This window comes from Varanus komodoensis, unplaced genomic scaffold (genome assembly GCF_004798865.1).
Source record: "Varanus komodoensis strain SLA01 unplaced genomic scaffold, ASM479886v1 scaffold58, whole genome shotgun sequence".
Classification (NCBI taxonomy): Eukaryota; Metazoa; Chordata; class Lepidosauria; order Squamata; family Varanidae; genus Varanus; species Varanus komodoensis.
This window is the reverse complement of record NW_025336197.1, coordinates 2,732,130-2,745,625: the sequence shown is the minus strand read 5'-3', so window position 1 is coordinate 2,745,625 and position 13,496 is coordinate 2,732,130. Positions and strand designations below refer to the sequence as shown.

The following is a 13,496-nucleotide window of genomic DNA, read 5'->3' as shown; positions in this document are numbered from 1 at the left end:
GAAAAGTACAACATTAAACAATAGCTTGAAAATATAACACTTTTAGGCCTATTCTTAAAATGAATAAGCTAATCACTAGGTCAAATAAGAGGCACCCTATAGCTACAAACATATGATTTGGAGTGTGACCCTATTCCTTGCTTCCCCCACGCCCCCCCACCAGGCCCCAAAGCATCTAGGACAGTGATGGCGAACCTTTTAGAGACCGAGTACCCAAACTGCAACCCAAAACCCACTTATTTATTGCAAAATGCCAACACTGCATTAAAACCTGAATACTGAGGTTTTAGTTTAGAAAAAACAACTCCCAGCTATTCCAAGCAAATATATTTAAATCCTTGGCAGCACACTGACTGGCCATGCGAAAGCTCGGATGAGTTGCGGCTAATGAGCCGCGGCTTGTGACGTCATTGCCTGGTGCCACTACAGCTTTCCAAGCATGCGCATGGCCCCTATGTGCACTGTCATCCAGTGCTCGGCTGATGGGGCGATGCTGTGGCGACTTGATCACGTGCTAACACAGAGGAATCTGAGGGCCCACTGTGGCAAACGTGCCATAGGTTCACCACCACTGATCTAGGATAACTCAGATGGTTGAAAAACAGTTCAGTCTCAAAGTTCGGAATCTGCACTCCAATTCCCTTTTACCTGCTCAGAGCCAGGATGGGAAAAAAACAGTGGGCTTTTGTTGGGAATATAACACTGAGAGCAGGATGGCAAATGATGTAAGCTGCTTTGAGTTCTTTAAAAAAAGAAAAATGCAGATTATAAATCTAATAAATAAATTATAATAAATAAAAAGCTTGCCCATGTACCTAAGTATGAGGCAGAAGTGCAGCCAGCATTCCAAATCCCAAAATCACTAACATGCATTTCACTGAAGACAAACTGAAGATACTCAGATTCAAGAAACCTGGCTAAGACACTGAGAAGAAGGCAGAGGTGCGATCTGCACCTCAAATGTCAAATCCCCTATTTGCCCCCACCAAGCACACCAAAATAGTCATTTCACAGAAGAGAAATGCAGAAAAAAGAATTTCTATACAGAACACCCTCCCTGACCACAACGGAAACAAGCTGACACAGAACACACACTTGCACAGCCTGGACAGTGACACAACCCTTCTTTCCTAACCACCCAAGTGCCAAGGAAATCTCAATCAGCCCCAGCTTACCCTATTCTGGGTGGCTGAGATGTAGCTGCTTACTATTTTTACTTTCAAAGAAGGACCCTGCAACCATATAGGCCCCATTAGCAATCTTGGAAAGAAAGATGGCACTAGGAAACTTACATTTCTTTGCCTAACACCAGCCTCTCTCTCACTTACTCTTTTTAAATCGGTGCAGCAGGGAGAGTGGCAAGGGAGGAGTCTGTATTATGATTATTATTTCATTTCTGTAGGTACCACATTGGGGACCTCAGGTTTAGCATAACAATGAAACACAGCAAACCCGATTTACTTCCACAGTCTGTTGGTCTTCAGCAATGGTTTGGAAGCCTTTGCCTGCAATCCTTCCTTAAGAAGTTGGCTAGTTTCAAGTAAACCACACTTAACATAAGTCCGAGTTTGCAATTTGGAGTACAGCAACCTAAGGTTAAGCAAAAAGGAAAGCAAAAACTTCAAAACACTTTGCTGCAATAGCAGAAGGTGGGGTGATAACACACAGACACTTTATTCTCGGCATGATAAACTATTATTGAGTGTGACATCCATAGCCAGCCGCTATGCCATCTGACGTATGAAGGCATTTTGCCTACAGAAAAGCTATAGTTCAATAGATGTTCACAATTCAGTTTTCAGAGATTCTGCACCTTCATTGAATTTGCTTTGCACTAGATTTACCATATATACTGGCATTTAAGATGACAGTTGAAACCAAAAAAACAACCTTGTCTTACATATGTGCAAGTCACCTTACACATCTATATACAGTAGATTTTAAAAGCCATTTTTCATTCTTTAGATATACCACCTTTTTTAAAGAAAACATCTCTAAAAGTAAAGCCTATTCAATTTTTTAAAATCCTATTTTAAGTTGTTTTGATTTTTTGTATTCTGGTGGTTAGAATGTCAAACCAACATTTACAGGTATCTACTAAATTATAAGGAAAACAAAAATAACAGGTACAATGAGGTAAAACTCAGTATATTTCAACTCTTATATTTAATCTAAATGCAATTATGCAACTAAACATCTATCCTTTAGCATGCACAAAGGCACTTTTAAGAGTGTGTTTCTATTTCAGGTTTAAGTCATCTGGAACTGTCTGACCTTCAGAAATAAGAATTAGCTTTAGAATATCATTTTCTTTCATTTCAAGTGCTGTCTCTCTGGGTCATGAACTAATGCACCTACCAACTAATACAGTACCAATGAAAGAAAAAGGGATAGGTACAATACCCTATACAATTAGACTACATACTGTTATGTGTCCTTTTCCCTTCCTAGTAGATTAAGGAGAGAGGATTCTAGCTACATGCTAAATCCTTTATTGAGTTAGGCTGGCTGTGTAAAGTACAGCAAGTTATAGGGAAATCATTAGCAAGAAACATCCATCAAGTTAATGATCCCTCTAATTGCTGAGTTAGTTCTTGCTCAGTGCTGTAAGTTAATTTCAAACTGAATTCCCTTCCTCGCTTTCTTTCCAAACTAAGCTGACTCCACCCTCATGAAGGTTCTCACTACTTGTCCAGATAGTGGGAATGCCAGACATTACTTAACTGGACTGCTCCTTGACTTAACAACAAACCACTGGGCTGATATACCCTTCCTTCTGGGACCCTCCCTGTGCTACTCCTGAACCAAAGGCACCAGCTGCCTGGCTAATCTCAGAGCTCATTAACATTGGCAAAGAATTCCCACCTGCTCTCCTCTTCAAGTTCAGTACAGTTGTACCTTGGATCACAAACTTAATCCGTTCCAGGACTTTGGTTGTGATCCAAATTGGTTGTGAGCCAAGTTAAATTTCCCCACAAGGTTTAGTGTGAATAAGGTTAATCCATTCTGTAACTATTTTTTTTGATCAGAAAAATGTAAAGCAAAGTGACAAAGAACAACAAAGATCACGGCCAGCTCTCCCCCCTCCCCGAGCCTGAGTGTAGCCATCTCCCTACTCCTCCAGCATGACCACAATTGCACCTGTCATCCCTGCATGCACCCATATGCCAGCGTGCTGGGCGGGGGGAGAGAGACGGGCATGCATATGGGCGCACTGGGGAGAGAGATGGGTGTCGTGCTGGGGGTGGAGATCGCAGTTGTGCTCCTGCAGGAAAGACAGGTGTGATCTTGGCTATCTTCCCTCCCCACCCCGGCATGATTGTGGCCATCTCCCCACTCGGAGGAGTGGGGTAGGGAGATGGCCACGATCGTGGTCGCCACCCAATGCGGAGTTTGCAACCTGAGTCAAAATTTTTATGAAATTTTTGTTCGCGACCCAATTTGGTCAGGAACTGAGGCGTTCGTGAGCCAAGGTACCACTGTATACTATATTTTGGGAAAAGGGGGCAATCTCTCCATGTAAAATGTCTCAAAGGCAAGCATTCAGAGCTGGATATACAACCATTTCTCCCCTCTCTATCCTATTACATTCCTTTCTCAAACACATCCAACCCATGTCTGCAGTGCTTCAAACCTTTGCAAAAGCTGTCTGAAAAGAGACCACTAATAGGATGGGGTGGGGGTTGTAATACACATCTTCAAAGCCTCAGAAAAAGTCATGCTTACAACATCATCAGCATTGAATGAGATAGGAGTCATTTCATTAAGCAAAATAAACCCTTAGACAATACATTTGGGTATTTAGGGACAATCTTCTTGAAATCAATGTAACCACCTAAAATCAGAGGCTCATGCTCATCCTGTACCCAGCTTTAGGGAGTAGCACAGACAATCTTTACCTGGTCCCCGCTCCTCCCACTTTGCATTTTCACCAGATAGCCATTTTTGGGAAACTAGTTTGAGAAGAGAAGAAAAGGAGGTCAGGGTGAGCTCAGGAAACTTTTTTATGTTCCTCAACGTTCTTCGCACATTCCTGAAACGGTCCATTCTATTCCTCTCAAAGGTGCCCTTTCCATGGTTCTTTCTGTGCCAACTGTAGGGGCAGAGGAGGGGGTCAGAACTCTAAATATCCATGTTCTAAGCCAAAGCATAGTTTCCAACCTCAGCTCTGGGCATTTAAAAAAAAAAAAAAACCTTACGGCCACAAAAACATCTTATAACTAGGGGCCACACAATTACTCCCTTAGTAAATTATTTCTGCTTGAGTTGATTAGAAAGACTTAGGATGCAATCCTGTTCTCACTTCTCTGGAAATAAGTTTCAGTGAACTCCATTGGACTTAATTCTGAGTAAACAGGTACAGGGCTACAAAGCCCAAATCAATGCATGTTTTCAGTTATACCTTCTGTGAGGACTTTGGGTTATGCGACAGAATAGAATGAAATGAATGAATAAAGAGGGTCCAATCCCATGCATGTTTGGCCAGAAAAAAAGTCCTGCACCTTTGAGTTGTAGACTTAAAAGTACACTATGCCAGCAAAATCTGTGTTTTTTAAAAGATCACACAGTTTCCCCAGAAAAATATCTGTTTTAAATTTACAGAGTAATATGAATTTTGTAATATATATATTTGTCTAAGTTAAGCATTGCTAAAACAATTGCTTATATGCTCTTAGTAGTTTAGCTTTAGCATAAAAATCTTGGTAACTGTTGAATATCCTTAATTATTCAAGATGTCATCTTGCAAGTACAGTATTTAGGCCTAATTCAGCAAGTACTCGTCACTTAAATAAATCACTACATTTTAGTACCAGAAATATACATACAAAAACTACAGCTCTAAGATTCTCTGACAGCTATTAATATTGCCTATTATATATCAAATACTGCCCAAAATCCATTTCCAAATATATAAACATTATTTCAAAACCGAATTCTGTCTTCATTTCAAATGCCCAGAATATTTTTACAAGTATTGAGAACAGCATCAGAATGAAAACCTGATCTTTTCATGGCATAGCGAGGTACTTAAACAGAACTCTGAGAAGAATATGGAAATGTTTCAACATCATGTATATATTTGTACAAACAGATGCATTGTATCCAGCTAGAGACATTTTCTTTTGAAAACTTTCAGACAATGTACATGGCAATTAATCAGGTTGGGAATGCTCACTGACCCAACCCTTGTCACTGAACACTCAGTTGACCTCTGTGGTATAAATGAAGTGCTTTGACCAGCTGAAGCTGGCATGTTAATGACAGCTGCTCCTGGGCAGGGATATCCTCAAGACTAAGATACAGCAAATGCATTACACTCTTTTTTGTACATGGGACTACCGCTGAGATTCATCTAGAAACTGCAGTTAGCCAAAAATAAAGCTGCCAATGAAGATCAGTCAAAACTCCCTAATAAACAAGTGCTGCTCTAGATCCTGGTCTGTATCTGCACACAATTCAAAATGCAGATGTTTATGGTTCAAGCCAAGGACAGTCCACACAGGAATACCTGAAGGATCCTCTCTCTTCACATCTGTTTGCCTTATGTTTTTCTGTCCTACTATGTTCTCTTGTCCAACAGATCTTACATGTGCTTGCAGTGCTTTAAAGGTGATATGGCCAGCTGAGGCACTGAGGAAGCAGATTTTGGTTGCAATGCCATAGCTGACCAATGTTCCCTCCATGGAAGTTTGCTAGACACCTCTCATTTTCCCAATGCATATGAAAAACTCAATGTACCTAATTTACATGAATTCTTAAACCTTGCTGCTATTATCTTTATACAACTTTTACCTGCCATTTATGCTCATACATATATATAGGTGGCTTTGTACTAATCAAAGATTCTCAGCCCAACCTACCTCACAGGGCTGCTATGAGAATGAGATTGCGAGAAGAATTATGTAAGTTATCTTGAGTATCTTGCAAGGAAAAAAGTGGAATATAAATACTCAGCTGATCTCTTTTTTCTGGTTGCATTTAGTTTTTGCCTGTTTGTAAAGAGAACTTGAGAAGAAATTTTTAAGGGATAAAATCACTTTTAAAATGGAATTAACAGTGCTGCTGACAGACCCATCTAATGCCAGTAAGTCTAAAAGTTTACCATGAGCAGTACATAATAGGATGCACTCTATAGGCAACAGGAATACGCTGAAAATGTTCTTGGTCCCTTTTTTCACCAAGTTTCTTTTCTTTTAACTACTTGCACCCCCACAGTGATAGCCTCCTACTAGCTATGGATTTTACTTAAAACCATTTATACTACAGCAGTGAAAGAATCAAGGATATTGGCATTCACTATTTGTTCAAGGACTGATGATGATTAAGAATTATAAATGTTTAAGGACAGATAAATTATCCATAACACAGAAATCCATGGGGTTTTAATGTGCATTTGCACATTTTGCATGTTGAAGCTGCCCTGCACTATTAAGTATTGTGGGATATTGTGCACAAAGCATTTTCCAACAGTGAAGAAAACTGAATAGTTTCCATTCATCCATAGCTTCACGTGCTTGTTGGAGTAGCCAGACGGAACAGAGTGGAATGTAACTATGATGAGTCAAAACTGGTGTTGCCAGCATGAAAAACGACAGTGCAATAACACAAGACGTAAAGAGGCAAGGAGTGCTGTCACTATGTAGCTGGTACAATTTACAATTAATTCTATCAGTGGGGCTTCCATATTTTTAACTCATTACAGGTTTTCTGATGTAGAATGAGGTAAGATGGTGAAGAGAGCATTGTCCTGAATTTTACATATGCAATGTCTATACTCTGGAAGTGTTTTTCTTTTAAGCCATGATCAGTTTTAGTGCACTAGAAATAAGAATATGAATGTTTCTGTTCAGGGTTATATTGCTATGTGCTTGGGGGGAAACTATTAACGCAGGCTCCATCTGTGCAAAGGCTAAGCACACCAGTCATTATCTTGAAGTGACTGATGCAACAGCCTAAGATCTCTTAAGTAGCTGTTCTCCAAATCTACCTTCTCTCCTGGGGGTGAGAAAGCCAAAACTACTAAGGAAGTCTGCTGTTTAACACTATGAAATGAAAATGCATTTTCAGTCAATCTGACAATTTACTTAACCAACTGGGGAAACAAAAACACCATATTTTACAGCAGTAGGTATTACTGTAGTCTTCTATCATACTGAATTACTGAAGTGCCTGAAAAGTTTATGGCTAATCAACTGTAAGTTACACTGACAAGACTGAACATCAGTCACTCGCACTTACACAACACAGAGATTTATTAAAGCTACAGAATTGCCTCAGTTTGAAGTGCAATAAGGAATGTCCACATATTTGTCCTACCAACTGTTATTATAGCCACATGGATGTAGAACCAGTTATTCAACCCACTAGTTACTACTATAATCATGATAAGGCAAGCTGATAAATACATATAACACTGTGCAGTCCTGAAATGTGTAGTATACTCTGAAAGCTGACTAGATGACTGCTAATAGCATTTAATAAAGGAAATATACTTAAAATGAACAGAGAGAACAAGTACCTTTTAGCGCTAGTTGAAAGTTTAGCAGCTGTTTTGCTAGAGATTTTGCCCTCCTTTTTCTTGGGCTGAACCTGTTCTCTTTCCTGATCTTGCTGAACACCTTCTCGCTGGTCTCCATCCGAGCTGCCTCCACTAGTGCTTGGACTATCATCAACTCTTTGCCCTTCAGTGGACATCTTAGATTCTAAAGGGAAAGCAATGAAGAAATTAAAACAGTCATTTTCAATCATCTGATACTTACTTATCCAGTGGAAACAGACTATACCTAAAAGTATTCAGGTATAAATACGTAAAAGTCAATATGTAAATGTTTTACAAAAGTCTGCCTTGAATACATACATGCAGACAACAAAAGTACATAGGCATTTGATGGCAGAAAAGGCTCAAGATGAAGAAGTGTTTTTACTTAAACATGGACGGAACTGCTTGCTTTAAATAAAATTGGAGCTGCAGTCTTAAGTACACTTACTTGGCAGAAAAATTGAACACAATGGTATTTCTGAGTGGCCACAATTAGAATCAAGTTACAATAATCTTGCATATTTCAAAACGTGTTGGGTAGGATTCAGCCAAAGTTCAGCACTGTCAGGGTTATAGTGAATGGGTCTGCACAACACAACCCAGCTTGCTTTTAAGCCACAGTGGGTTAGTATGTTGCGTGAACCCAGACTGCTGCTGTCAGATGGCTTACTTTTTGGCTAATAAACCAGCACAAGAACCAGAAGTCTTTCTGAAAACAAACGAAGAAACAAAATAGCTGCAGCAGGTCAAAAATGGCTAGCAACTGTGGCAGGGAAGGAGGAAAACCTTGGAGGTCATGCAGGGATACTCTGGGACTCCTATCAGAGGACCATGGCTGGGGGAAGGAAATATATACCCATGATGTGCCCAATCATGTGTTTGGCTTCTCTTGGCCCCAGGTGATCTACCCACACAGTGCTTGAGCTACAGTGACCTTTGGTGCACTCTGCAAACCTTCCAATTAAGCATATACGTACTTTACCACTAAAATACAGATCTTTCTATTATAACTTTGGATACATCATGTCCATTCTGTTCTGCAGTGTAAAATTACTATGGCCATTACTACAGAAACATTTTTATTGTTCAAAAGCAGTCAATTTGAGTTACTTAACATTTGTGCAATATGGACTCTCCTATTACAGGAAACTAGTGGAGTAACAGCTGACAGTGTATCAGACTATGACTGCAAAGAATTGATATGCTGACGGAGTCTAAATTAGAGCTACTAATCAGGAAAGCGATCTTCAGAAGTGGTGAAGAGGGTCAGTGAATATGCCAATCTAGCATGGGCTATGGTGAAAAAGGCAAAATCTACACTGTGGATCAACAGGAAAGGAACTTGTATTAAAAACTGGTATTTAATTAATACCTTTAAAAAAATCGATGCTGCAACCACACTTTCAATACTGTGTATAGTTCTGATGATCACATCTCAAAACATATTATATAGCTGGAGAACAGTGCAGGAAAGAGCAAATGGAATTATCAAAGGACTATAAGATGTGCGGCTTTTTATCTTATAAAAATGCAAGCGAGAATAGAGGGAATATAAAATGATAAAAAGGTTGAAAAATGTGAATGGGGGAAGTCCCCCCCCCCTTTCATCATACTAGCTTTCCAGCTCATTTGGAGTCAAAGCAAAAATGGACCAGTATAAAAAGATGCCAAATCTCAATCAAGTTAACCTATCCAGAATAGTACCATACAACAGTATTTCCAAACTTATGGGATACTTTTGGTCTTGATGGACCAAAGGAGGATCTAGACTATCCCTGGACTTAAAAAGGGTGATTATGGAAAAAACTGGACCAAATTAGCCTGTTTTTCTCCCATGAGGAAGTGTTCAAATTATGTCTAGTTAAAAAATGAGCTTTCTTTTAATAACTGGGGCTTTTGGATGTTGTATATTTCACAAAGATCAAACAGTAAAGAGGATGGGATGAAAGAACAAACAACTGTCCTTTAAGAATACTTAAATATAAAATAAAGCACAAAATGCCCCATAAAGCATCTATGTTAAAAGAAGGATGGTGTCATGCATGCAAAATCTCACGCTCATGGGAAACTCCATGTGCTCCCATGATTCAGATTCTGATTTCAAGGTCAAGACTGTTTCTGAAATTGTGGAGCCTCCAGCTCTGGCTCAAGGTCTTGAGGTCCAAAGAAGGTGGCCATAATTAGTCCAAGGGCAGAAAGGGAGACAGACCAACCCTGGGAACATTGAGGAGTTACAGCCCATGGGAGGAGATGTTGACATGGAAGTTTCTCCAATGGAGAGACCCTGCTCCTTGGGGAGGCGAACCTGGTGGCTTGCCCAGTTAGGGGCACAATGTGAGGAGTGGAGGCTTGCCTGTTTCCACAGAGTGCCTGTTCCTGGGCTGAGACTCAGAAGGCCTCATAATGAGATCTTTGGGAAGAACAGTAGATAGGGTTCAACACTCTACTTTCTGTATGCACACAGACTTACAAAGTAGGGGGCACAATTTTATTTTAAAAATTAAAAAGGAATGTCCTTCATTAAAACTTAAATATATTGTATGAAAAATAAACAGAAAGCAACATAAATTATGTTTTTATAAATTTGTTCCTATTACTGAAAACTGTGGGAAAATAGAAATAATTTTACAACTCAGTCAATTATATTATGGGAAATGTATGTTTGATGTTTTTGTTTCTTTTGCTAACAAGGTGATCCTCATTAGCAAATCACTCATGCCCTCCATTCCTGGATTATGCCTTTTTTCTTTTCCACACTGTGGATTTTGCCCACCCCCTTACTGCTTCTAGCTAGCATTACAATTTTCTCACAGAACAGCAGGGTTCCCTGCAATACAATTTGGGATATAGTATTCTGAGATAAAATGTCAGGACCAAGAAGCCAATCACCTCCTATTCTATAAAAGAGCTCAACTGCATACATCATAAAATTGCATAAAGCTGCACCATATTTCTTAATTTCTGCATATTAAAATATATTTCAAGAGGCCTGGATTAAGTTATAACTCACACTTTTGCACATTCATTGTTATAAAATGAATTTCCCAAGCAATAAATTGTGTGAGGTTCATAGTATAATATAGGATTCAATGATTGTACAAAAATTATATTGTGTAGTATGCATATATCTACATACAAGAAAAAGAACTGAAGATAGACTATTAACGGCATTGCATTTGCACTAAAAAAAGAACAATTATAAAAGAGTTTCTGTCAAACAGGGATTCAAAATTGTTCTAGATCCATCCTGAAAGGTTTAAGATGCACTTCTTTATTAACACAGCCACTAGGCTTTTGTGAATAGGAATTGTCTAGTAACACAAAGTAGATCAAGGCATAATCCAGCAATTTAGGGAGGCACAGCTGCATCTGCTTCGCTACAATCATGTGGCTGCTAAAAGACTAAAAGAGATTGTTGCTTAGCTGTTAAAGTTCAACACAATCCTGCAAACCATTTTAAATACAAGAATTCCAGTCGCCTTCTTGTGAAGCAAAATAATTCCACATCATTGTAAATGAGATGAGGATGATTCATTCGCATTACTTGGGTTAAAATCTTAACTGTAGTTACTTGGAAGTAAATAACATTAACTTCAGAGGACAGGCAGTTCTATAATAGTAATAGTATACTTCAGAGGAGCCCAGCCCTGAAAATTATATGTGGCACAACCCTTAGTATGCTTATCTAGTAGTCAATGTTTTGTAGTAAGTGTGCTTAGAATTGTAGCTGTATTGGGTCCTTACCACAGTCTGTTCATATGTGAGCTCATGAGCTACACTGTTACACAGAGTTCTATGTTACACAACATAAGAATCAGTGAACTTCAACTGGGTGGAATTAAATGAGCTTGGACACAGCCTGACAAATATTGTGGCATATATACATCTGTACAAAGCTTATAAAAAGCCAACCAATGGGAATGCTGCAATCTTAACTCACCTGTCCTAACTGTTGCGATAGATTGTGTACAGTGGCATGTTCAAACTTTTGCCTGTGTTTGCACAAACCAAAGAAGCTTGTGGCTTCTCTTCTCTTTATTTCAAACCTACTGAGGGTGGTTTTGAAACCAACCTGGAAGCCTAGAACAAGCCAGGGGTTGCAGGATGATCTGGATACCACCCCTATTGCTCATCTTCCTATGTTCAGATGACACAGCTCCCTGCACATGGCATGGGTAAGTAGGGGAATGAGATGGCATACAACTGGCAAGTGCAAGAGAGCATAAAGAAGCCACCATGTCTTCTTTTCCTTCCCTGAGCATGCAAACACAGCCTATGTCCCTTATTGTTGTTCCCAAAATGTAAGAACCTAAGATTATATGTAATGAAATCAAATTACTGACAACTTGCTTGTGGAAGAATAAAGACTAAAATCTCATCTCTAGATATAATTTGGAGGCTGGCGAATCTCATATAGAAAAATAGTTGTTCAAATATTCTGGACTCTACTTAGAGATAAAAACAGCATATGAATATGAGGCATATTCAAAATGAAAGCTACATATTGAATTTGGTCTAGAAACTTAATTAGAAGTGAGTGAAATTCTTACAAGACTGTGGCTAATTTATTCTAGTCTAGTTGAAGTTTCTAAAACCTTGGATCATTCACTTTCAACCTAACCTACTCACAGGATTGCTGAAAGCATAGTACAGCTGGAGGATGGGATAATCATAAAAAGAGCAGCCCCATGTGCTGCAAATTACATAAACCACTTGTAAAGTTATTGAGGAATACAAAACAGCAGCAAGGTCCTTATTATCCAGGGACCTTGAGTGGCACCCTGTTGAAGCTAGTAAAACCTTTTCCTGGTTACAGTTACTGCCTAAATATCCACGAACAAGCTTGGCTCTAGATTCTAAGGTAACGCCCAAGTATGAACCTTGAATTTCAGATAAAGCACCACCCCAGGAGAAACAACTAGATCAGTGACTTCAGTTTATCTGAGTTGAGTTTCTCAACTTCATCTAGATCCAGACAGGTATGCAAGAACCTAACTGCTACACTCAAGTCTGATGAAAAAGAGAAACAAAACTAGATGTAATTCACATAATTAATGCCACCTCATCCAAAACGCTAGATTAACTATTCTACAAATTTCATGTCGGGGTTACAACATTGGGATAAGTTTGAATCCTGTGAAAATCACCTTCCCGTGTTTCTTTTTGAACCTTTGCAGGAGAAAACACTATTTATGAGGTCTCACTGTGCCAGTAATTTTTCAAAATGCACTCTGTGTTCTGAATACACGTGGTACTGAATACAGTATAATATCAACCATGTTTACAATACAATCAAGTGCTACATGCAGATGCACAGAGTGGTAGAAGTAGAAGGCTTGTGAATGGCACATGTGCTTTATTGTTTGCATTGATAGCACAATTAAGTACCATAAGCAGCAGTTTAATGCTACAATTGAGAAATGTGAGGGCAAGCTGTCATGTTAGTTTGCTCTTTAAAAAAACCCTCTGCTAACAGAATGTACACCTGCATGCATCTTTTAGAAATAAATTGTATGACTATTCACAGTTTCATAGATGTCCAATAAAAGTAGTCACAAAAATAGTAGTCATGGATTTCTAATCCCCAAATCCCATGAAATAACTGCAAGGGGGTATAGGGATAGAAGAAGCAGCAGAAAGAAAACATAAATTTTAACTCAGATTCTTGCAGTATCTGGAAACCACATGCAGACATACACACAAAATAATTCAAGTACTTTGGGGAAAAAAACAAAAAGCAAAACCTAAACCCAGAATACTGAGGGAGAAATAGTGACAACACAATAATGAGCATATTGTGCACCCTGCACATGAGTAAAACATTACAACACTGGGGAAGACAGACTGGTCCCTGGAATGTAGGATCAAATTGACTGTAGTGGAAGAGCTGTAATATTCAGTATCAGCAAGCCAATATTGAGATAATTGGTTGTATCAAAAAAAATTAGACTAACTC

General features: G+C 39.0%; 1 protein-coding gene across 1 annotated transcript in view; it reads right to left on the bottom strand.

Annotated features, from left to right (window-relative positions):
- The window catches only part of LOC123033061 (ubiquitin-conjugating enzyme E2 E2), a 142,864-nt gene that overhangs the window by 121,668 nt on the left and 7,700 nt on the right, over positions 1 to 13,496 (bottom strand). Inside the window, exon 2 of the mRNA XM_044449407.1 lies at positions 7,520 to 7,703. Coding sequence (XP_044305342.1) covers positions 7,520 to 7,695 — 176 coding nt within the window. The 5' untranslated portion in view covers positions 7,696 to 7,703. The remainder of the gene's footprint in view (positions 1 to 7,519; positions 7,704 to 13,496) is intronic.